At 39.2% G+C, this 25,692-nt stretch overlaps 1 protein-coding gene across 6 annotated transcripts in view; it reads left to right on the top strand.

Annotated features, from left to right (window-relative positions):
* The window catches only part of CHD9 (chromodomain helicase DNA binding protein 9), a 91,518-nt gene extending 71,097 nt beyond the window's left edge, over positions 1-20,421 (top strand). For 5 of the 6 annotated variants that reach the window (XM_055726331.1, XM_055726332.1, XM_055726333.1 and 2 more), the window contains 16 exons: positions 362-451; positions 1,253-1,356; positions 1,495-1,612; positions 2,306-2,363; positions 2,736-2,778; positions 2,940-3,159; positions 3,295-3,497; positions 3,791-4,699; positions 6,937-7,100; positions 9,144-9,416; positions 10,218-10,386; positions 11,451-11,590; positions 12,074-12,295; positions 12,641-12,769; positions 14,754-14,858; positions 16,961-20,421. In XM_055726331.1, the coding sequence (XP_055582306.1) occupies positions 362-451; positions 1,253-1,356; positions 1,495-1,612; positions 2,306-2,363; positions 2,736-2,778; positions 2,940-3,159; positions 3,295-3,497; positions 3,791-4,699; positions 6,937-7,100; positions 9,144-9,416; positions 10,218-10,386; positions 11,451-11,590; positions 12,074-12,295; positions 12,641-12,769; positions 14,754-14,858; positions 16,961-17,824 (3,811 nt within the window). In that variant the 3' untranslated portion in view covers positions 17,825-20,421. The remainder of the gene's footprint in view (positions 1-361; positions 452-1,252; positions 1,357-1,494; positions 1,613-2,305; positions 2,364-2,735; positions 2,779-2,939; positions 3,160-3,294; positions 3,498-3,790; positions 4,700-6,936; positions 7,101-9,143; positions 9,417-10,217; positions 10,387-11,450; positions 11,591-12,073; positions 12,296-12,640; positions 12,770-14,753; positions 14,859-16,960) is intronic. The other variant, XM_027813166.2, reaches the window with a different exon arrangement.
* Positions 20,422-25,692: the final 5,271 nt, after the last annotated feature.

Raw genomic sequence — 25,692 nt, 5'->3', positions numbered from 1 at the left:
GGAATGGAAAGGGGAAAGTGTTCATTGTCAGCCCGCTCGATTCATTCTAAGGGAATCTTCCAAGTAGGAAATGGGGAGTAGCAGTTTGTTCTTAGCAGTGTTTTATGAAGCTAGGGAGGAGTGTTCTGCTGGCCTTGGTCTGTGTCTTGGATTTGAAAGAATTTTTGCAATGAAACAATTTGTAAAAGTGATTGCAATAAAAAGGTGACCTGAACTGGAGGTTCTCCTCTTATAACTGAAGGAAATATGTTTTGGGAAAATGATGTGAAAGCTTTGTGATACTACAAAAGACAAACCCACACGCAACTATTGAAAACTTTGAGTGCTAATACTTGTATTTCTTTTTTTTCTTTTTGTTTAGAGTCTTGCTTCGAGTAAGAATGCTGTATTACTTAAAACAAGAAGTCATTGGTAATGAATTCCAAAAGGTGTTTGATGGAATTGATGCCAGGTGAACTATAGAGGTTTTTTTACCTTGTTTGTTTTAAATGTAAACTGTTAAATGAAAGTTCAGAAATCTTCCTAGACCTAAAAAAGAGATATTAAAACCAATTATTTTTATAATTATGCTGTGAGAAAAATGTTTTTGTGTACTTTCTGCTAGGCACTTTGTATTGACTTGACACGAGGAAGTCCTGATTCCTGTTTATGAGTCTAGCTATATAAAGTAACAACTATTTAAATCAAGTAGTCTGAAAAAGCAAGTGAAAGATAGAATTATATACTTTGCGTTCCAGTTGGCAGGTTTTTCCTGCCTCTTTGTGCACAGTTTTGGTTAATGTGCTGCATATTCCATTTTTTAAATTACTTTTTTTTTATAATGGTGGTATTGCCATTTGGAAATTCACTGCTGCAGGAGCTTCTGATGGATAGAAAGTTTTAATTTGATTCAGAAAGTGTTATAAACATTTGTGGAAGAGCAGTGCATCTAGTGCTGTTAAACACAAAAGCAGATAATCTTTGGTTTGCTAAGTTTTGCAATCACAAACCGCTAGCAGTTGGCAGTTTACTGAGAGGGGAAGGATGTTCTATGCTAGTACTGCTTTCGTATTCTTTCCCTGTTGCTGGTCTCTGTCAAATGCAAAATACCAAGCTGTCTGGGTGTTTTGTATTGCTGCTTTTGTATATGTGTACTCGGAAGAGAGAAGTTTACAAAACCCACATAAAGTACAACTGTACAAAAAGAAAACAAAAATTTATTTCTTCCTCTGAATATTATTGATGTTGGTGTGCTGTTGGTGATTTTCCTTAGTGAAATTGATGTTTGGGTCCCTGAGCCAGATCATTCTGAAGTTCCTGCTGAGTGGTGGGATGCAGATGCAGATAAATCCCTTCTAATTGGAGTTTTTAAACATGGTGAGTAATATGGATGACTGCATATGTATGTTCCCCACCCCTCAATATAAAAACCCTACACTCAAATTTTTTTTTTTTTTTTTTATAGCTTACTCTGAAAGTTGAGTTTATGCCACTTCTTTTTTTTTTCCTTTATAGGTTATGAAAAATACAACACTATCAGAGCAGACCCAGCGCTGTGCTTCTTGGAGAGGGTTGGCAAGCCAGATGAAAAAGCAGTTGCTGCTGAACAGAGAGCAAATGATTACATGGATGGGTATGAGCACTTAAAAGTGGGCACGAATGTTTCTTAGCCTTAAAGTAAACGAGACTGAATTTGTATGTTGTCCTTTATTGTCTTCTCAACTAGTTTTTCTACTAGTTTGATGTCATTGTGAAGAATACTACTTTGATTTTACTCCCACAGAGTGGAAGAGAGTTAGGAACAGTGTACCAGAACCCTTGAAGTTTTGGATTTCACAGTTAAAGGAAAAAGGCAGCAGCTTGTTAACAAGAACTTTCACCTTGTATTGCTGTATCAGAAATATTACTTAGGCACTGAAGTGCAAAAGCCTTCAGAGGCGGAGTACTACAGACCTATTTAACTTTATTTCAGGTCGGTCAGCTTAGTGTATTAGTCTCGCGTACCTAAGCAGTGGTGACCCCAGCAGATCGATTTGAATATCACTGATAACTGCTGAAAGGGAGAACAGCTTTTATTCATTGCTTCATCAGTGAGGTTAGCAGCTGTGTCATAAAGAGCATCTTTTAATGAGAGAATGAATTGGGGGGGGGGGGGGGGGGGGGCAGTATTCAAACCAAAGCTGCCATGAAATATTTCCCTCATTTCAAATAGAAAATGAAATACAATATATCTATCTAAATTTAAATGAGTTTTGGTTGATTGAAATGAATGTAAGGACTTTAAAATATTACTAAGATGGGTTCTTTTGTGTTGAAATTTTAACAGGGATGTAGAAGATCCAGAATATAAACCGGCACCAGCAATGTTTAAAGATGACATAGAGGTATAGTAGGCAACTGTTAATAGCTCTTTTTAACACACCTAGGATGTAATACTTCCACCTTTTTGTTACGCAAATTACTTCATTTTTCTATGTTTCTCTAAACTGATAGAACTTATTCCATGTGTTTCTGCAGTTGTGTGAGTAAGGGGGAATGGGAAGGAATTTTCGTCTAATTCTGTTGTGTGCCTTGTTAGCCACTGGTCTAAAATATATGTTACTTTGTTCCTTTGTCATACTTATAAATTGCCTGCAAGATATATGTTACTTTGTTCCTTTGTCATACTTATAAATTGCCTGCAAGATGCAGGCTTAATCTAAATCTTGTGGAGCGGGCTACTTTTTAAATTTTGCTTCACTTTCATTTCTCTACAGGATGATGTTTCATCACCAGGTGATCTAGTAATAGCAGATGGAGGTAAATACAGAAAACTTTAAATCCAAGCTAATTCATTCTATTTTGAGTTGTTCCAATTCTCCTGACTCAGCTAAAATGTATATAGATTGCGTAGTGTAGAACCGTAGGGCACCAGCAATGGTTAATTTCTTTCTTTGCCCTGTAACTTTGTTTTAATACAGATGGACAAATGATGGAAGGTGACAAAATCTATTGGCCCACTCAGTCTGCCTTAACAACACGTCTTCGCCGCCTAATAACAGCGTATCAACGAACAAGTAAAAATAGGCAGGCCCAGCAGATCCAGCCAGCGTTCCCAATACAAACTAGTATGATGCAGCCTCCGTATGAAGAAGCTGCTCTGAATCCAAAGATGGCTGCTAAGATTGAAAGACAGCAAAGGTACGTGCAGCATGCAAATAGACATTTTTGATCAATGTCCTTATATAAAAAATACTGAAGAAATAATAATGGCTAGCTGCATGAAATAGTGAGGAAAGTGACAGCATTTCCATTTTTTCTTACTTGTTGATCAAGATGGACGAGAAGAGAAGAAGCTGACTTTTACAGAGTTGTGTCCACATTTGGAGTGGTGTTTGATCCTGAAAGGGGACGGTTTGATTGGACCAAATTCAGGGCAATGGCTCGGCTACATAAGAAAACTGATGAGAGCTTAGAGAAGTACTTGTATGCGTTTATGTCAATGTGCCGGAGAGTCTGTCGTCTCCCCTCAAAAGAAGGTGGGTGTAAATGGTTTTACTTCTAGTTTTATCTGTAATTTCTGTTGCCAGTGCTTGTCTTGAGAAAGCGTTTTTTTTCATGTGTTCCAAAAAACAATAAGGGGGGTGCGGGGGGCGGACAGACATGACACAAGGAAATAAGGAAACATCCTAAGTGTAAAATTGAAAGTTTGTAATGGGGAGACATGCATTAACTGATTAAAGCCATCTATTTCTAGTATTGATTTGCAGTGAGGGTTTTTTGTTGTTTTTTTTTTTGCCAGATTCTTATCTCTGTTTTGTTTTTAATACAGAACTTGTAGACCCAAACATTTTTATCCAGCCAATTACAGAGGAGCGTGCTTCTCGGACTTTGTACCGCATTGAGCTCCTAAGGAAAGTGAGAGAACAGGCTCTTAGACACCCACAGTTGTTTGAACGTCTAAAACTGTGCCAGCCGAACCCAGACTTACCTGTTTGGTGGGAGTGTGGGACGCATGACAGGGATTTACTTATTGGAGCTGCTAAGCATGGAGTTAGCAGGACAGATTATCATATTCTTCGTGATCCTGAACTCTCATTTATGTCTGCGCAGAGGAACTATAATCAAAACAAAGTGGCACTCTCAAGGACTTCTACTCCACTCTTGCATCAGTACCAGATGGCATTATCTGCTTCTCCTCTTACACCTCAGTCAAGATTGTCAGATGCTAAAGTGAATGTTTTTGAGGACACGAAAACTAAAAATGAAAATCTGAAAGAGGACCCTCAGTCTTCTGAAGAGGAATCTATGTCTACAGAGGAGACACAGACAATAATGAAATCTGAACCTCTGAGTCCAAAAAATGGCACACCAATACAAAATGCAGACCACAAACCCAACGTGAAGACTGACACGGACAGGCGCATGGTGGCAGCAAGGACAGAGCCTCTGACTCCAAACCCAGCTTCCAAAAAACAGAGAGTCAGCAAAAGGGGATCTGACTCTAGCTCGGACTCAGACTCTGACTCAGATAGATCATCCTGTTCTTCCAGGTCATCTTCTTCATCCTCTTCATCTTCCTCATCTTGTTCACACTCTCGGTCAGGCTCTAGCTCTTCATCATCTTCATCTTGTTCTTCAGCATCTTCCTCCTCCTCATCATCATCATCATCGTCGTCATCGTCGTCGTCATCATCGTCTGAAGAGAGTGATAGTGATGAAGAGGAGGCACAAAAACGTGGTATGTGTGTAGTCTTGTTTCTGTAGTGTAACTTTTAAACTGAAAAAGTTCATTCTTAATGGAAAAATGTCTTAAAAAAGGGTATTAAGTCCAGCATAAGTAATTAAACACATTTGCTTGATTCTTCAAGTGAGTTGGAGGAATTTCAGGGATACAGCATTTTGTTTCCTTCATATCAGTGCCCTGGATGAGGTACTTAAAATTTGTAGACCAGTTCCGTGAGCAAGCCTACTGTGCGTGTGGTTCATGCGTGGGAGGAGAGTTGAATAGCTAATGTTCCCTGGATATGTGTGCTCTGTGTGCTTTCCCTACTACTGTTTCTTTTTCTTCCAAAATACAGAGATTCTCCTGGTTTCTCTGTTTTTTCCACTCTTGCTCACCTGTCATTGTAGCTTCCTCACTGTGCTTTCACAAAATCTGCAAGCTTCCTTCTGTCCAAGCTATAGGGTAATGCAGACGGCTTTTTCTTATAAATTGGAGGTGGCCGAGCAGTGTACTTGCACGGGAAATTTTCAAACACTTTATAATATGTACCTCCTTAGAAAAGACTGAGGCAATTGTAGAGCATAGGACTAAACAAAAGAGACACTTTTGAAAGCTTTGAAGTAGAAGCAGAAATCTCTGATTAGTGAAGTGATGTAAAATTTTTACAAAGCCAGTCACTCTTTATTTAATACGTTCTTTATTGATACTATGAAGCGTCCCCTACTCTTGCCCCATTGAAACTCAAAATGCGAAAAGATACCTTTACTGTGTGAAAACAAATGGTAGTAAGAAAAGGAGGAGGATGAAGTTAGGCAGTGGGGTTACAGCACAAGTGAAAAACCTGTTTTTTTTCCCAGTACCTCAGGGGAAAAGGCACTGTGTTGATCAGATAAATTCTCTTGTCTGTGGAAATGGCAAACAGAAACCATAGGGTTTAATATGCTGGGAAATGGTTACTGGGCAAGTAAAAACACCACTTAAACAAAACGATTAAGATGCTGCTGCCTGTAGCAGTGGAAGGACACTTTCAGAGGGAAACAGCTGTATGCAAACATTAAAACAGTGAGAGAAAAGGAATGCTGATATGGCGTAAATATTTAGATCTAAACAGTGGCTATTATAACATGTGCTACAAGTCCAAACATTAGGCTTTATTTCTGCCAGCTGAGTCTGATCAGGCAAGTATTAGTGCCATGCTCAGATTGCAAAAATCTTATAAATCACTCAGCCTTTCTTTTTGTGGCTGTTTTGCTGAGTTGGTGTTGAAGAGATGGGTAAATGCCGCAAAACTCTTAGCCTTTTCTGTATATTAATTTTAAGCCCAGGTTTTATTTCATATGTTGTACAGTTAATGTGAACCTTTGGCATATTTTTCCCATTTGAATAGTCTTTTAAGGGGAGAGTTAAATTATATCAGATGACTTGATAAACACCGATTGTTAAGGACAAATTGGAGTTCTGGACGGTTGTCCCTCATACGCGCTGTGCTGATGTAGTGTTTACCTTTTCAGGCAGCACCTTTTTGGTTTTATGGTTTTCGGGTTGGCTTTTTTGTTTGGGTTTTTTTTTGGGGGGTGGGGAGTGGGGTGGTTTTGTTTGTTTGTTCTGGGGTTTGGTGGTTTTCTGTTGGTTTTTCTTTAGTTTCAGACTATTTCCCCGTGTCATAATGAAGTTTACATTGTTGTCTGGATGGAAGCAAAAGTAAAATAATAATGAGTGTAAGACAGTCAAAGGAGACATTGGAAAGTAGGAGAAAGTCCTCTGTGATTAAAATTTCGAAAAATTATCTCATGCAGACATGTGTTCAAGATGTGGAATATCCAGCATTCCATCCAGTAAATGAAATGGGGTGGTTTTTTTGTAGTAGTATCCCAATAGATTTGCCATGTTCTGGAGATGGGCACTTTAATTTCAGTTTACTTCTAGATTTTAGTGCATGTTGTTTCACTTATTTCCTTTGTGAGCCTAAGTAAGGACTGTCTTATCAGATTACTCTGAAGCATGTCTGTTTGGAAATAGCTAAATGACATGTTAAGCTCTCGAAATAGTGAAGGGAATACATGTGGAATTTACATGTCTAGAGAAGGATCAGCGGTCATCCTGAAAAGCCCATCAGATGAATTCTTCAGTGTAACTTTGTGTTTGGGCTTCCTCTGAACATTGTTCTGTGTGTTTCGTTCACCTGAACCTCTTACATTGAGTGTTTTAACTTTTTGTTTGTGACATCAAATGATTTTGGTGGTTTTATTTAGCAGAAGGAACCCCACATATAAAAGCATATGATGAAGAGAGTGTAGCCTCTCTGAGTACAACACAAGATGAGACGCAGGACAGTTTCCAGATGAACAATGGGACTCCAAATTCCAGTTATCTCCTGCAAGGTGGATACATGTTGGCTGCATCCTACTGGCCAAAGGCAAGTTTATATCACTACTATGAAAACAAAAGTTGTAGGGGAAGGTGGGCTGTGACTTTAGTACTCGATTAAAAATGTTAAACCTATACCACTGAGTTGTGGGGAAATCTTGGGAAAAGAAGTTTCGTTTATGGTAAATTATAGTAGAATGACGACAGCATTTTATACATCAGTGGTATGTAAAAGGGAGGATGGTCACATAGGAGATGAAAGGAAGCGTATTTAAGATGAAGATGGGACAATTTATCAGGTATTTGGATGTTCTTAAGTCCATGAGAAGAATTGTTTACAGTACTACAAAAGAATGTAAAAAATTAAATAGAGCAAGAAATTAGTTAGCTAAATACTACAAAACTTTTTGCAGTAGTAGTAGGACTCCTTCAGGTACGTTGCAGAATCCTGAGTCATGTGAATGTGTAGGCTGGCCGAAGCACTGGTGTAATACAACTTTTACGTTAAAACTTAACTATATGGCTCCGTATGTGAACTAGTGAAATTCTAAAGCATACTTTGAAAAGATAGTAACACTGAGTGACTGGAAATTCATTTTGCTTGAAATACCATTTTGAAGATCTTTAGTCATATCTGAATGTCTGTGGCTGACATGGCATGGAAGACCGTGGAGCAGTCTCTCACACTTCCAGCTAACTAGCTTAACTAACAAGATGAAGCAAAAATTGTAAATTGCTGGGATGTCTGTTCACTACGTAAACTGTAACTGTGATATATTTTTGGATAGTTTTCTTTCCTGACATATAAGGAGAATGAGACTGACTGCAGCATTTTCTGGGTCTGACAAATGTACTTGCTTTTATAGTCAGTGTTACGCTTATTGTAGTGTATGACTTTTCTTTTTTTAAGAGCAGGAAAACCCACATGCTGTTAATTTTTGTGACAGATTTCTTAAATGCTTGGGTTTTTGCAATAGTTCTAAAGCAATTTTAGCATCTTTCTAGCGTATTTAGTGTGTTGCTAGGCATATGCTATATAAAGCAATGAACACTGGTATTTTAATAAAAGAATAATTTCATAATCTTCTGGGGAACAGGCATGAGTTGCAAGTCAGCTTGCAAATTTGAGTCACATCACAAGCTTGTAACGAAGAAAATTTTCAAGGTCAAGCAGTTGAGGAAAGTCTGAAAAAGAAGGCAGTGCAGGAGACAAAACAGGTGATGAAGCAGGGAAAACAGATGTAGGATCTGATCCTCAGGAGCTTTTGGTTATTTTTACCTTTGCTCCTGGAAGGTGCGTTTAAATCTAAATACCACTTTTCATAGTATTTGAATGTTCATTTTGAGAAGGGGAGCCTAACTTTGATGTCACAGGTGCTTGGCAGATTGTGACAGATTACATTCAGAGTGTGCAAAATTGGACTTTTTTAAATACAGGGAAGAGTCTTGAACTTGACCAAAAAAAAAAAAATTTGCTTAGAGAACAGGTAATTTTAGCACTCTGAAATTACCAGAAAATGTTTCTGGGGTCTGCTTGCACTTAGTTGAATTTATTGGGGCTTGAGATCTGTGTGTCATGCAGGTGTGTGAAGTCAAATCTGTGTTTGGTGTCTGAAGAATGCGAATGAGGAAAAATATGGCTTCGAAAGCTAAAACAAGATATGAGTAACAGTCTGTAGATTTAGTTTTCTCAATTACAATTTGTCAGATATGTTATGGTGCTTCTCACAGGTTCAGAACCTGCTACCAGTGAGTCAAAGCCAGACCCTCAGATACTACTTTGGTAGTTAACATATATCTTTCCTTTAAAAATCAGTGAGATAGTGTGTTTCAAGTGGTTGTGGGCCCCAGACCCTGTATAGATGAGAGAGATTGCATATTTGCTTACAGGTGGTGAAATTAGTTACAGAGGTGCCTTTCACAAGCTCTTACAAGGAATTGGTACAAATCTAGGAACTTAGAAATCTTTTCAGTCCAAGTCCAGTGATGAAAAATGCTGTTTTTTCTTTTTAGAATTAGAACATAATGTTTAAATGTAATGTGTACGGTGTTGGTAAGCATTATTCTTACAGAGATACTTTCTGTTTTTTAGGATCGAGTTATGATTAATCGGCTTGACAGTATTTGTCAAACAGTGTTGAAAGGTAAATGGCCTTCAGCAAGAAGGAGCTATGACAGCAATACGGTGGCATCTTTCTACACAACCAAACTTCTGGATAGCCCTGGTGCAGCTGCAGATTACAGCGAGCCCGCTGCACCGACACCCCCTCTTGCAGGTGTTAAAGAAGAATATGATCAGTCACCGCAGATGTCAAAGGTGAAGAAGCATGTACGAGAAAAGGAGTTTACAGTGAAAATCAATGACGTATGTTTATTTTTATTGCCCTAGGACCTGATTGCGATTGCGGTGTGCGGCATGCTTTACCTGCAAGTGGCTGCCTGCTCTCACTCTCACTTCCTTCACACACTTGTTTGTGGGTATTTGGGTCTGCTGCTTCTGGGCATTGAGTGTTTGGGGTTTGGGTTTGTTTTTGGGGGGGTGGTTTTTTGTTTGTTTTCCGATTTACATAAGCCACTGGAAGGAATCATTGTTATTTCTCTCTCTGAATTGAAATTTTGCCCTTGTGGAGCTTCCTCAGACAGCCTGTTTCATGCTGTTTCTAAGAAATCTGGTTAGTAAAAAAGGGTATTTCTGGTGGTTGGCACTTTTCTAAATGTTTCGGCCTGTTGTATCCAGCAAGCACTTTCTTATTTCTTGGCCTTTTAAAGAGTTACAGTAGTAAGTGCAGGCTGGAAGCTTCCAACATTTTTCTTATCTGTAGTTTGAAACCTGTAGCATGTAAAAATACATCAAAATTTCCACTTGTATTTGGGTTTGGCATTTCTTTAGGACTGGATTAGGGAGGTAAGCACCTGTTCAGTGTCTGGATTTTTCAGTTAGGATAGTAGATAATCAAAGTTTACATTCATAGAAGCAATTCTATGGAACTTCTGTTCAGATTTTGTTTTTTACAGGGAGGAGAAGCAAGACTTGTTTTTAAGGTCTAATACAAGGTTTTCATCCTTCCTCAACTCTTCTGGAGTAACTGTATGTGAGAATCCTGATGATGAAGTACATATTTCTGCTTCAGAAGAGACTCTTCTAACCCTGGCATTTATTTAACAGGAAGGTGGTTTGAAATTGACTTTTCAGAAGCAGGGACTGTCTCAGAAAAGGCCATTTGAAAGTGACGAAGGTGCACTCGGACAACAGCAATACCTGGCTCGGCTACGTGAACTCCAGAATGCTTCAGAAACCAGCCTTGTCAACTTCCCAAAATCACTTCCCAAATCAGGTACGTAAAATATCTGGGGGCCTAAGGGTTGGTATGAAATCTTATCTTCTGGGTTCTTCTGTTGACCTCTGTAGATATGTGGATAGGCAGTGGAAAGAGATGTCTGCAGTGTTGTTTGCTCTAAACTGCAGTCTGGGGGAATTCTCTCCCAGTGTGTTAGCAAACTGGGCACGGGTTGAGGCATGAGCTTGGACCACATGAATACTCTCTGACAGTGTCAGTTATTGTAATGTTATTAGAATGATGCTGTTAGACATTATGAATATCTTTACAAGAAGGTGTTCCTAATTGTAAAGTGCATCACTGTACCCTGACAGTAATCAGTTTAACTCAGAACTTAGTGTGGCTAGTTAATAAGTAAAGATGAAGAGTTCTGGATTATGCCTGTGTCAATTCGCACTCTTCGTATTCTTTCCTGCATTTCATGCAAGGAAACAGTAGAGGATCTAGAACCAATTTTTGGCTGGCAGCCAAAAATGCGTAGCTTATTTTCACAAAAGGTAAGAGTAAGTGTACACTGTCAAATAAAAAGGAGCCTAAAGCAAATTTTTTTGTTAAAATTTCTATTAAAACATTTGAAATAATTAGAATTGGGTGCTTGATTCAGGCCAGCTACTGATTAAATGGCTGCAGTTCACTGAGACTGCATATGTAAGTGGAGGAGACAATCTCCTTTTAAAAAAAAAAAGTACTACCTGTCACTTGCATTTTATACTTTCTTGTTGCAGCACAGCATTAAGGTCTTGTTATAAACATTTATTTAGGGATGTCTGCCTTCACGTGTGTGTGTGGTGTCAGTGGTTTTTAGCAGCTCTACCTCCCTGTACAGATTTCTTTGGAGTGGGTAGGGGGCAGCAATAGGAAACTTTCGTAGTAGAGTCGCTTTCAGAGTCTTGGTATTAATAGTGTTTAAACCAGTCATAAAACAATAGGCAATTTCTGTTAGTATTTACATGTAGAAATTAAATGCACTTGCAGTATTCTAGTTAATTTTATTTCCAGACGTGTTTCTTGTTATAAACAGCTCAAGCATCTGACGCTGATTTTATTACATCATTAATTAGGTACTTCCAGTCACTTAACAGCCAGTGCCAATGGAATCATAGTTGACAGTCAGCCTGCAGTCAAAAAGAGAAGAGGAAGGAGGAAGAATGTGGAGGGAGTTGATGTCCTCTTCATAAATAGAAATAAACAGCCTAATCATGTAAGTAAAGTTACATTTTTGTATGCAAAAATAAGGTCCAGATTACTATTAATCCCCTAACTGAGCATAACTAGCTGTCAACATACAACAAAAAATGCTGTTGGGTTTGGGTTTTTTCCGAGACTGTTAACTGAGAGTTTGACTACACAAATGAGAACTGGTGGAGTTCTACTAAACACCAGATAGATACAATACTGGTAACTGTTTTTAAAAAGTAAGTTTAATTGTGGCTTTTATTAACTGTAATTAACAATGTATTATTAAAACCTTGATATTTGACCTAGCAACACTTCAGGACATCCTTCCCCATACGTTTCTTACGGGACCTGATTGTACAGTGCCTTGGAGAGCTGTCCAAGGCATGAGTAGTCTCACTGAGTCCCTGAGCGTGCGTAATGATCTGCAGGACTGTGTCCCTCGTTGTATGGTACACAAAATAATTTTTCTGTGGAGAACTTAGTCAAATGTTTTGAATTTCTCCAGGTTAACCCAGGTATTAACTCCTGTCAAGTTGCTGCAGGAATAAACCCAGCACTCACTTACACGCAGTCCCAAGGCATGCTTGATGCAGAGAGTCCAGTTCCTGTTATTAACCTAAAAGATGGAACAAGGCTTGCAGGTGATGATGCCCCCAAAAGAAAAGATTTAGAAAGGTGGCTTAAAGAACATCCCGGCTATGTGGAAGATTCAGGAGCTTGTATTCCTGTGAGTATTCCTTTCAGCTCTGCTTTAGCTAAATAGCAAAACATTTCTCATAGAATGTATTTGGATTTGTATTCAAAAAGATATAAATAATAATACCTGGAAAAAGTATAGCGCTGTTGAAAACTGTAAAATTATTAAAACAAAGCAATGGCTAGAGGAATCGGAGGATTTCGTGCTTTTTGCTGGGCTGCTTCTGTGGTTGTGATTAGTATTGTTACTGAAATATTTCTGAAATCAAAGATTACTTCAGATGAATGCCTGACTCAAGAGATTGCACAGATAACTGTTTTAAAAATGGCAAGATATGTCAGAAGGATAATTGGCTTTTTAATTCCTTCATAACAGAGGATGCAGCTGCATGATGGGAGGCCCAAACAAAAAAGACACCGTTGTCGAAACCCTAACAAACTGGATGTCAATAGTTTGACTGGTGAAGAACGTGTTCAGCTCATAAACAGAAGAAACGCCCGAAAGGTATTCATAATGCTGTTGCCATTCTGATGTTCCCCAAAATGAAGAACTACCCTTGCTGTCTGTCTACTGCCCATGCTAAAACACTGCGCACAAATGAAACGTTTGTAAGGTTTTGGCACCCAGCAAGAAAGTAAACAATAATCTTCTAGTCAGTGTTTTGCAACTAAGAAAATATGTAAGATACAGCTAGAAACTTACCCTGTGGTTTATGTTCAGATAAAATGGAACACTCAATATTTGGCAATATTTATGCCACTAATATGGAGGCATGGGCACTGAAATATATGTCATTGTGATCAAAGTAGCAACATTCTCAGAAGTTCTAAATAATGTGTACGTCTTCCAACTACTACTTCTGACATGATGAAAATTATATTTTGCGTAGAACCTTGTCCATTGGAATTGCTTAAATCCTGTCTACTGCATTGTTTTGCTTTTTTCTTTTTTGAGTTCTCTGACATTTGACTGTCGTGGTTCAGCAGCATGTGTCTGTTGTAAATCACATTGCTAGGCGAAACAGTAGTGTAACAGGGGAATTCTTTTCTAATGTCCCGACAGTGGAAGATGGGAGATAAGGTGCCGAATTCAAATTGCCTAAAGTTTGGGAATGGAATAATGCGTTTGAATAGGCCTTGGGAAAAGCTAAAAGGCAGTGCTCAAGGAAAGCATGCAGAACGTTACTGTTGTTTATTGAATAAATTTGGACAGGTGTGTGGGATGGTCTCTTTGAATGTCAGTGTAGTACCAGAACAGCAGTCCGGTGGGAGTCTCTGAGGTATTGTGTCAACCTGTGGAGCATTTTGTCTTGTGATACTGCTAGCTTGTCCTTCTGTTACAGAGCAGTTGCAAGGAAAGCGGGATTATTTTTTTTGTGTGCTACTGTATTAAGGTCAGAAGCTTTGTGCATCCATAGAGGAGAGTGAGGCAGAATTTGAGAGTCTTTAATCTCCTCGGTGCGTTGATACAGCAGCTCTGAAGAGCAACCTGTGTGGCTGCCAGTCTCTTGAAACACAGACCCTCGGCTGCTCTACAGTAATCCATGCCCTGAGGAATCTTTTCAAAGTTGATGATCAAGGAGTGAGAGATTTGATCTGTGCTTGCTGTTAAAGCCTATGTTTTCATGATGGCTTTTTTCCTCTTAACAGATTTCTACACCATAGTTGAGACTCTGTTACTTTATTAATCTCATTTTTCCCATTTATAACCAGTTTCCAGACAAAACTCATTTTGTCTCATTGTCTTTTTTAGTTCAGTTACACATTTAGTAGCAGGGGGTGAGGGGACCAAAAGTAGCCTGGAAAATGTGAGTTTAAGTTGCTGTTTATAGAGAAGGTTGAACAGAAACTGGAATTCTTTCTCCTTCCTTCTTTCTACCATTTCTTCTTTCCTTCTGGATCTGAGTAATACTTCTGACTAACCGGAGAGCTTACTCTCCTGCTTATATGATTTTATTAGGACATGCTGTTTAGCCATCTTAACTTGGCCTTTTTTGTGTGAAAGAAAATACAAGAAATAATTTCACAGAAGAAGCAGAGCCTTTTAATAGAAGTGTTTTTAGAAGTTGATTGAGATGATAGGACTGATGTAGTAGATAAAGGAAAAGTTTTAACAGGTTTGTGGTTACAACCTTCTCGGTAATACCTGGACCACCGTTAGCTATTCATGTGGTTGCTCTTCCATTCATTGCATGTCTTCATAAACTCTGATATTAAACATTAGAAGGAATGTCTAATACGAAAGTTGCAAAGCGTGAGTTTAATAGATGAGTGTGAGTTTAGTAGACTTAAAACAAACCAAAGAATATTTCACATAACTTCACCGGGAATCGGTCAAAACCCGTGTCATACTCATTGATAGTTTAAAGTGAGGCTTTTATTTGTATTGTTTTACATAAAAGGCAAAAGTGAAAGTGTGAGGTATGAATGTTGCCTTTTTTTCTTACTGAATGAGAAGTATTTCCTGACTTCTATCTTTTTCTTCTCAGGTGGGGGGTGCATTTGCTCCCCCTCTCAAGGATTTGTGCAGGTTCTTGAAAGAAAATCCAGAGTATGGAGTGGCTCCTGAATGGGGAGAAGTTGTAAAACAGTCTGTGAGTATTTGCAGAACGAGATAACCATGACATGAAATGTATTTGAAAAACAAAGAAGGCAAACAGGGGAAAAAAAAGGCGTGCCAACAGGCACACTTTTCATTTCGGGTACTGCATTAAGTGTGGAATGTGAGTCAATGTTAGCTTTTCTTTCTGCCAGCTCAGTTCCCTAAGCTGGTTTGCTGGCACAGCTGTGAGTCGGAGCAAGGGAGGAACAGTGGCTGGCAACCCCAAATTAGAGATTTGTTTGAAGGTGCTGTAATACTGTGACGTTTTCATCTCATAAATGTAGCCTTGAAGATTTTTAAGAAAGGTATTAGCCCCCAGAATACTTCCTTATTCTTAAAGTTAAGTTAGGAAGATAAATACAATTTTAAATATTCATTTTACTTCTGAATTAATTCACTTTCAATGTGCACCTTGAAGAAATAGGTATCCTCAATCAAAACGTAAATAAAAAATTAATATAGCTATTTTCTACTACTTAAAACGTCTGTTTTCTATTTGTTAAAGATTCTCACTAAAAAGTAGTGTTGAGATTCCAGTGGAGGGAACAAGGATAATAGTCTCCACTACAACTTCAGCGTTGCCCATGTGCTCCTTCTGTATGGAATACCAACAGAGTATTACAGACCCTGGTAGTCCCGAGTCAGCTTCTTACTAGTTGCAAATGCACTCAGGGAGTTTGAGGGTTTGTTCTGTCTGAGCTTTGTACTTCATTAAATTTAAAAGAAGGAAGTTTTTTGATAGGCTTTGTCCACAGTTCCAACAAAACAGCAGGTATGCATTTTCATTATGGGAATTATTGTATAGCCGTTATCTCTTTCCTTTTAAGTGTGGCTGGTTCAAGCATGGTGTATGGTTCTGAGTTCTTTCCCTGTTTGCCTCGAAGATAAGGACAATATTTTGAACCTTAAAAAGTTGTGTTGTATAATGAAGAATGGTTTCTGGATAACCCAGTTACTCTTCCGTTCCCTGTGTCTAACAGAAATGAGGGTGGTTTTGTCAAGGTTCATGTGAAGTCTGTTTCCTCACCTGCTATTAACTTCTCAGAAGTATATTATATTTACGCTACACTTCAGCCTCTAGCAAAGAAATGACCAAGTTAATTTTTTTTTCCCTAGTTCACTGTCAGCAGAATTTGTAATCTTTCTGTGAAGTTCCAAATGCCAGGCTCTCCAATACCCTTGTGGGACACTCTGTTAGAAAAATAGGTGACTAGGAATAGGATTAGGCTGCAGTGATTAAAGGTGTAAATAATAGCAGAATTACTTTTAGAATTTAGTCGTTACCCGCAGGACAGAAGAACAGAGCAAGAGTTCTGAATTCCTCTAGTTGTGTTAGACTAGTTTAAATTAGAGAGAGCTGCTGGAGAAAAAAAGGCTGGTGTAGTATGGAGATAAGTAATAGTTGCAATCTTAAGATTGCCATTTTTAAGAGGAATTTTCAAGACAATGTGTTTCAAAGGGAATATTAGGTCCATTGTAACTCTTTCTTCATTGTTAGGTAGGAGGGCTTACAGAGGTGAAGTAATACTGTGCAAGCCCTAAAAAGAAGTGCTCTCAGTTTCGTTTTAATACAGCTTGAGTCTTTACTATTTATTGTCAAGTTTATGGGTGAGGTGAGGTACGAGGATGTTTAACAGACACTAGCAACAATAAAAAGGGCTTAGAGCTCGTTGGTCTAGGTGCAATCACACATTTCTATTTAAATTAAATAACTAATTTTTTTAATTAAGCTGTCCAATGATTGGAATGTGGTAGTATTGCAAAGCAATGCTGGTTTATGTTTTAAATTGAGATTGCTCCTATAATTAGCTGTGTTTGGCTTGATCTGCAAACAAACCTCTAAGGACAAGTTAGCAAAGGGTGCGAGAGAACACCTGAGTAGACCTCGCTGTGGAAATGGGTCTTTAGACATGTCAGATGTGATGGCATGGAGTCACCACAAATTGCAGTGAGCTGTCTGGAGATGAAGCTGCTGTGCTAACATACCAGAATAATCTTTGACACCATTACTGTACACTTGGGTGTTACGTTGGCTTTTACTTCTCCATCTTTGAGCTCTCAAAATACTAAAAATACCCGATGTGTCTCTTGCAGGGATTTCTTCCAGAAGGTATGTTTGACCGTATTCTCACTGGACCTGTTGTGCGGGAAGAAGTAAGCCGGAGAGGAAGGCGCCCCAAAAGCGAGATTGCTAAGGCAACAGCAGCTGCAGCAGCTGCCACCGCTGCAAGCGTGTCAGTTAACCCTCTGCTAGCTAACGGATTGCTTCCAGGAGTGGATCTGCCTGGTCTTCAGGCCTTACAACAAAACCTGCAAAACCTGCAGTCGCTGCAAGTAACAGCAGGGTTAATGGGAATGCCAGCTGGCTTAACTACTGGAGGAGAAGCTAAGAACATGGCTGCCATGTTCCCCATGCTGCTGTCAGGGATGGCTGGATTACCAAACTTGCTGGGCATGGGAGGACTTCTAACAAAGTCTGCAGAATCAATTTCAGAGGAGAAAAAGGGAAGCGATTCGAAAGAGGCAGATACAAAGAAAGAAAGGACAGAAGACCAAAATACGGATACTGGTGGTGAAAACTCTGTTTCAAGTTCTCCTTCAACATCCTCGGCTGCTGCAGCTGCCAATCCTCTCTCTCTTAATCCATTACTTTTGTCCAACATACTTTACCCAGGGATGCTTCTCACTCCAGGCCTTAATCTTCATATCCCAGCTTTGTCTCAGTCTAATATTTTTGATGTACAGAACAGTGAAAGCAATGACACGGGCTCAGCCAAGCCCACAGAAGAAAAGGAGGAAAATTCTCGGGTTAGAGATCAGGAAGACAAAGGGGGAACAGAGCCAAGCTCTCACAACGAAAACAGCACAGATGAGGGTTCAGAGAAAGCAGATGCTTCATCTGGATCTGATAGTACATCGTCTTCATCTGAGGATTCAGATTCTAGTGATGAAGACTGACCCCAGACTCTGCACTTAAATTATAAACTGATTTTGAATTTATTCTTTAATTATTTCATTGTAAATAACCCAGTGTTGAGTGCATCAATGATTTACTGACCGAACATTTCAGTATTTGTTTAGAAGTGCAAACTGCTTTCAGAGACGTTTTGCATGTAATATTTCTTGAAGTTCATAAGTTTCTGAACTTGTATGTACTATCAAATACACAATGGTGTAAAATTACAACAAAAGGCATTATAATTTTGTTGGGGGGTTAATTTTATGAAAATAATGCTCAAGTAAGAGCTGTATATTTAATATATTTGCAGTGAACACAGAATACTTTATGCATATTATTGATTTAATTTGAATATAGTTTTACAGCCTCCTTGACACTTATAATTTACAGATCAAAACTCAGCAATAATTTGGGCAGCTAATGAATGTCATGAAAGCTGTAGAATCTACATCACCATCCATTGCTTTAATTACATGAAAATGCTCTAGTGTTGTGATGCACTGCTGTTTCCAATTCAGGTACAAGTGTGTTTAAAAGAAGATAAATTTTTTCCCAATCAGCCAATTGAACTGGCTACCTGTTACCTCAGCTGAGTTAGTTTAGGACGTTTACATTGGTTTCTATTACTTGTTTTCAGGTTTTGTTTTGTTTTCTAAAGACATCCTGTATATCATGTTAAAATCTGAGTTATTTGAGATATGACTGTTGGGTTGTTTTTTTTCCCCCCCTTATTACAGCTGTTCTCTTTGACGGCAGTAAGGGGGAAATTAAAGCAAAAACTGTCTTATCTCATGCTACTTGGCACCATGTAGATCTATTTAGTTTACACCTTGCAAAGTTTTGGGCTCCCTCTGCAGAATTAAAAGTCCCAAAATGAGGAGTAGTTTCCCCAAGACTCAGAAGAGGCAAACTGTCATAAAGTGCCACTGAAAAGACCTTTCAACACTGCATACTTCATGTAAAAATTGTTTGTTTGCTTTGTTTGTGTAGATTTCTATTTGTGTTTTATGTCATAAAACCTCCTGGAGTTACCAGTTAATAATGGTAAATAAAGTACCGATAGTTTCGAACTCCTTTTGAGTTTAAACTTCTCCGCAGATTTAAATCTGACTAAATATTAAATATTACTCAAAATCATTATTGGGATGTCACTTCATATATTATGCTGAGTTACCCACTGAAGAAAAAGCACTTTGAATAGTAAGGAAGACAAATTATTCCTAGAAACCACAGTAACAGGGCATAAGGCATCTGTTCGAGTCCAAATCCTTAGAACCCTTTACTATATGAAATCTGTCGAAGATTTGATGTGCGATATGATTCCTCCTTCTTCTTAAGCTGCTATTACTCTGACACAGTCAAAGGCCCAGATCCACATTTACAGAAGTTCTGAACTGACTGACTTCAGTTGACCTCTGTTACATCGTTTGCGGTCCAAGAATAGGCAAGTGTTAAGAGAAAATAGACACAGGTACTAGTAGAAGTCATTGAAAAAGCTTTACAAAGGGATAAATTTAAAAATAAAAAACAAAAACTGTATATTTTGATATAGTTCTGTTGCTTGCTTGTACAGTAAAACAACTGTGTTGTTTTTTTATCAAGAACTTTACCAATGAAATATAAGTTTCTATGTGCAAAATAACTAGCCCCATGATTAGAAGCAGTATTACATGTAATTACACAACTGTACAACTACCATTTGGATTGTGCTGGTTATGTATTTTCCCAAATAGTATTCTGATTTTTGGCCCTTCACGCAGTGTCTTAGCAATAGTAAAAATGAAAAACTGCCAAGAGAAGGGGGTAGCAATTCTTCACCATAAAAAAAAAAAAAGGTATTATTTAATATTTTGCCCTTTGTAATATAGCACTTTTATTTAACTAGGATGCATCTATGAAATAGCCAAAGTTTTACAAACAGTAATTAAATTAGTTTGCTGATGGAGTATGTCAACAATACCATCGTTCCCACCCTTACCCCACAAAACAAATCCTAAATCTTGTGGCTAAAACCTAATTTATATCAGATTTATGAAATAAAGTATTTTCCTAATTATGGTCAAGTGAGTTTGGTTACCATTCTAGTAATTCTTTCTATGTAATAAGGCAATTACAGTTTCAAGTAATGAAGGCTGGTGTAGACTTGAACATAATATATTGGGTTTATTTTTAATCGGTTTGAACCAGAAGGGGAGAAAATGTCCCACTGTCAGCTAAACTATATGCAAATACGGTTGTATAAAGTTAAGGGTTATAAGGAAACCTCAGTAGAATTACACTAATACTGAAGTTAAAATTAAAAGGATATCCAAGGTGATGATAAAAGTGTGTGTTGGTAGTTACTAAAAGAACTTTAGCTGTTATTGCCTTGTATTTCTATCCCTTGTTTCAGGCTTCATGATCCAAGTCTTAGTCCAGGTTTTTTTTGGACATTTGCAATATTTGCCAGTTGTGTTCTGTGTAGTCTGAATTTGCTTTCTGTAGTTGAACAAGCGTCTTAAAAAGTCATTTGTAATTTATTGAATTACTTTCTATGATGTTCTATAGAGCAAATGGAAGTTTAATTATTTTTTATTAAACATATTCTTTGACTACCCATGATGTTGGCCTCAGTATGTGAAAATAATGCTGTCTGTGTTAGGATTAAACATGTATCTTTCAGCAGCAAAAGTTAATTTCCAGTGTTAAGCTTTAATGCTGAAATTATTCTTCAGGCCTTAAAAAGAGTAAGAAAAAAAAAACAAACTCAAGCCAAGCATGTAAACACCACCACCACGCCCCTCCTCCCCCAAGACCATGCCTTACTGATGTATAATTTTTCTGGGAATGAATTTCCTGTTACTCTGTTGTCTTACAAACAAGCTGTTGTTCCAGCCATTCAGTAGTTACGGTTAGAAAGGAATATACAGTCTAGGTTCTGGTCTGAAAGTTTGAAATAATGATGCATCTCATGTTCCAGGGTAAGCAGCAAAGTACCTTTGGAATCTTTCTTTTTAAAACGCTGCATTACTTTCTATGCATTTGCTAAATCTTTTAATTACGTACAATGCACTTACTATTGCTATTTTTTGTGTATTTATGCAGGTCACGGACATGTCTGCTGAACGTCAGTAGCCTGCTGCTTGTCAGCTGCCCACTTGTTTTAACTTGTCATTGCAGCTGAGTGTTTGAGTGGTATCCGTAGTTATTCCAGTCTGGATTTTGTCTTCAGATCACGATCGTCCTTTCTGAGCTGCTTTCTCAAGTCTGTACACAGGTGATAAAAATGCACGTATGCATAGGAGCTCTGTTCTCATGTTCTCCCCTGCGTCTTTTTTCCTTCGAAGTCTTGCAGAATCCCTACGAGTATTTTTAACGTATATTTCTAGCAGGTCTATTAGAAACATCACAGAATTAAAAAAGGAGGAAAAAAAAAAGGAGAGGGGAGAGGAGGAATCATGTCTTGTAATTTTACAATCCAGTCCTGTTAGTCTGTAAATGGAAATATAACTAGATCTATTTTTCGATGTAACTGTTTCCAAGGAACAGAGAATCTAGGCGCAGTATTGGTGTTTAATTTCTTGCACTCCTTTGAACTGTTTTGGAACAGTATCTGGTGTTTTGCAACAGGCTGTGATTAGGTGAGACTATTAACAAGATGTCCCACGCAAATTGCTGTCCTGTGTTACCTCTCGTCTCTGAAAAAATTCCTTCTGCCATGTTATTTAGTAATATATTTTTTATTTGTTGCTCTTTACGACAGTACTCGCACCTTCAGAATGAATGTTTACTTGTTAAAGCCTGCATTTAAGCTGCAGCGAGAGGAAGTGTGCCTGGTGTATGTGGCTAGTATAAAGGGATCTGCAGTGCAGCATTGCATGAAATCACTCGCAATGGGAAGGTTACTAACACTCAGTTGTATGAACAGTTTCTGATCGAGTTCTGTTACACCCCATAATTATCTTCAATATGAGGGAGCTGTGCCAGCATAATGTGGGGTCTACGCTGCTGTAGTTGACCAACACTTCAAATTTTGTAGTTGACCAACACTTCCAGCTGTGCATTGCTGGAACATCACGGTTATGCTGGTATCTGCAGAGCAGGCTAATTACACTAGTGTAGCTACGGGAGTTTACAAAATAACTCTCCTGGCTTATCTGAATGTCCCTAATGTTATGCAAACATTCTGCATATATCTTTGTCACATTTAGAGGAAAAGGAAATACAGATAATAGTTTTCCATAACTAAACAGTAAGAAAATCTTGGTCACTTCATTTTTTAACTAATGATTTGTAAAATGAAATTTTTCTGTTAAAAGATAACAGCAAGGACTTCTCATGGTTAAGTGTCTCTGATGACAAGGACAAGTTTCAGTTAAAATTTTCCCAAGGAAAACTGTTCTTTTTGGAGAAAAGCTTTTCTATCTTTTAGTAATGAAGTACACGTGAGATAAGTTTTTGAAAATAACGACAATAGACGCAGAGTAAGGATGTTGAAATGCATTATAACTCTAGTGGTGTCACTAATTACATCATACATTACTGTCAAAAGTTCCAGCTGGCCAGAAATTATAAAAATTCGAATACAGCATTGTTCAACCCAGCATTTAGGAACACAGTTCACTGAGAATAAACACAAAGAATTAAGGAAAACTTTCCACAAAATAGGGTGGGCTGAAGAGAGGTAAATACAGGTAAGTGTCTCCATTCAGAATAGTTACAATGCCAAAACATGTTTCATTACATAATTTAAATTCTAGTTTCAGTTTAGAATTTTGTACTATTTTGTACTCTAGCTAGCTGATGTTCAGATTTCTTTCTAAAAAAACGCTAAACTGCTTGGCATTAATCAGACTCTTAGCATTTCTCTACTTGAAAGTAGCCAGGGATGTTTTCAGAATAAACAGATTAAGGCTATGATTTTATTTTTATTTTTACGCTGCCTCTTTTCAGGCTCTCGTGGAAGGAAGGAAGGAAGGAAGATGCCACTCATAAGATCCTGCCATAGAGTTACTCTGCAAAATGAGGACTTTTTTTTTTTCCCCAGCTTTTTGTCTGTTCCAGCCATGAACGAAACCTAAGAGTGCGAAATTCTCCTTAGTGTTCCAGGTAAGGTTTCTTGTGCATACGAGGGAAACTGGTTTGGAAAATTCTTGGGATCCTAATGTCAGAGATGGCATCATCGTCTCTCTTTTTCACCAGTGCTCACCAAAGCATGTCCTTAAGCTCTTAATCTTATCTGAGAACAGCTTTTGATTTGGGAACTACTATGTCAGCTTCTCTGTTTCATGTTGTTTGATGTCTGCTCAACTTCTCAATGCCGGTGGTAGCTCAGCTTTTCGCTCCTGTAAGGCAGAGTTTCTAACTCCCAATCCCAAAATAAGCGTATACTGCTTCATTCTTTTTAATGCAGCAGCAATTCTAGCCTAAATAAACTGGTATTTTGCTTTCTAGTGGTGTACACACTTCCAAGAGTTGGTCATCTTGGACTCGCCTTGTTAGGAGAACAGACTTTGCCTGGTGTGTATCTGGCCTTACCTGGGAGGCCCCTTTATTTCCCTGCAGGTAAACAACTTTAACCACCATTTCAAAAATTTCTTGTCACAGTCAGTCTTCACTACTTGATGCCAGTACAGTCTGTGCTATGACACTGCAGCATTTGTTTGGCCTCAAGATTTGCTACCTGTTTCTTACATTTTGTGAGGAGACTATATTTTATTGTGAAAGCCACCAGCATAGAAAAAATTTCAGGTAGTTCAGAGCCCTGTTTCTCTGCAACCCTATATTGAAAGGGTTCACCAGTTCTCTGAGCCGCACACAGTAGCTGTGTCTCTGGAGTGCCACCTGACGAGCTCAGGTTGCCATGGCTGCGTTCCCCAGTGTGACATTGCCAGGGGGGCAATACAAAGAAATATTTATGCTTGCAGCCCTTTGATGCTCCAAGTGCCATTTGTAGTTCACAGAGAAGTCCATCTCATAGCATGTCCACAAGCTAAATTTCTGAAACTGCAAAACAGTAGGAGATGTATTTTACTGTAGGACAGCCGAGCAGCTGCCAAGGACCCAGGCTGAGAGGGTGCATGTGCTGTCTCCATTGGAGTTTTGCATTGGTGGCAGTGACTTAGAATATTGGTAGATATAATATGGAATCCAGTAGTGGAAATAATTCAAATTAACATGCCAAATGAGGATATCTCTTCATTTCAGTGTTCATGTTGAACATTGCTATTGTCTTGAATAAAATTCTTGCTTCTTTGTAAGGGGGGAAAAAAGGGGGGGAGAGGTTAAGTGGACGAACAAGTGAAGTTAAGTCCTCAGGGATGAAAAAGATTTAAGCGTCTATTATGTCTAAAGTGTTTCTTAACTTTTCAGTAGACCATTAAATGAAAAAAATACCTTTTTTAAAGTCTTCTACACAGAAGCAGTCAAGTGGAACTATTTATTTATAAAGTCTGGATGCCTAAACCCACAGGAAAGTATGTAGGTACAACCACAGCATAACCACTTCACCTTTAACCTTAGGCTTTATCTTTTATACAGTGGGGGGTTGTTACATTTATTTCTTTTTTTAGGTGTCCAAATGATTTCAAAAGAGTAGATCCGTGTTTTCTCCGTAGAAGGTAAAATACTGTAGTAAGTTATTGCTGCTTTCTGCTTTAACAAATACTGTAAATGTGGCTTAACAGAAAAGCCCTATGGTATTATATACAGACTTGGGGGTAGCAGACAGCATCCTATAAATGTCCTGGGTACCTCAGAGGAGCTGCTACCTTACCGCAAAGTTCACAGCTCCTCCATGTTAAAATAAAAATCCAAGACATCAGATAACAGCCTAACCCTTAGTTTTTAATGGTACACTGAAATGGGCAAGGTGCCCAAGTTGTCCCTGGCAGGCCGGGGGGCTGCAGGCAGCGGGAGACCCCGCTGCCATTCTCATCTTGGGCTTTCTGCCGCAGTCTGGTGCCATCGCTGTGGGGTGAAAGTGCGTGCTTGTGTCCTGCAAAATATTTCAGGTTCGCCAGATCACCTTTTCTTGACATTTTTTTTTTCCCACAAAGGTGTCACTGTTGTTAGCTTTGAAATGCTAGCAGTACAAAAGCAAAGAGGCATAGACAATAAATCTCTATTAAAAAAGTGCTGTTCTGCTGCTCCCTTCCTTCACTGTAGCTCCTGTAAGCCCGACCTCTCCTTAAAGCTGTTCTGGGGCCCCTCCTCGCTGCCCCGTGGGGCCTTCCAGCAGCCGCCCTTGCTGTCTCTTTCTGATGAGATGCTGTTTGTCCTTTGGAAACGGAAATCGCCTGATTCCCACCCCGTTATTGGGACAGCCTTGTAAAAGTTTTGGCTCAACAAAGCATCGTTTTGACCCAAGTTACTTTTGTGTATTTTTTTGTCTTGTGCAGCAGTTTATTTTTTTCTCTTAGTAACAGTCTAAAACTCCTCAAGTTTATTTGAAGAACTGACTGCCCTTGTTTCTACGCGGTTGCGCTCTGCACAGCTGCCTCCACCAGAACTCAATCCCCCTCCTCTTTCCGCCGCATTTGCTCTCTGAGGACAACCACGCACCCGCGCTTTTCTTAGGCTCACGAAGGTCTCCGGGCCGTGCTGGGTGTAACCGCCCGCTCCGTGTCAGGCCCCGGCCGAGCCGCGCCGCGGGGCCGCGCCCGCCTCCCCTCAGGGCGGTGGGTCACCGGGGCGGGGCGCGGGCCGCCGTGACGCGCGCGCTGAGGGGCGGCCGCGCTGCATGCCGGGAGCAGGGCGCAGTGCGTGCCCGGCGGGGCGGGCCGTGGCGTCGGTGGGGGGCGCGCTGGGCCTGCGCGCAGCGAGGGCGCGGGCGGGGCGGGCGTTCTCCCGCCGCCCAATGAGAGGGCGCGGCGGGGGGCGGGGGCGG

This window comes from Falco cherrug, chromosome 14 (genome assembly GCF_023634085.1).
Source record: "Falco cherrug isolate bFalChe1 chromosome 14, bFalChe1.pri, whole genome shotgun sequence".
NCBI classification, from domain to species: domain Eukaryota; kingdom Metazoa; phylum Chordata; class Aves; order Falconiformes; family Falconidae; genus Falco; species Falco cherrug.
The sequence above is the reverse complement of the archived record's forward strand: the minus strand, read 5'-3'. Positions and strand labels throughout refer to the sequence as shown.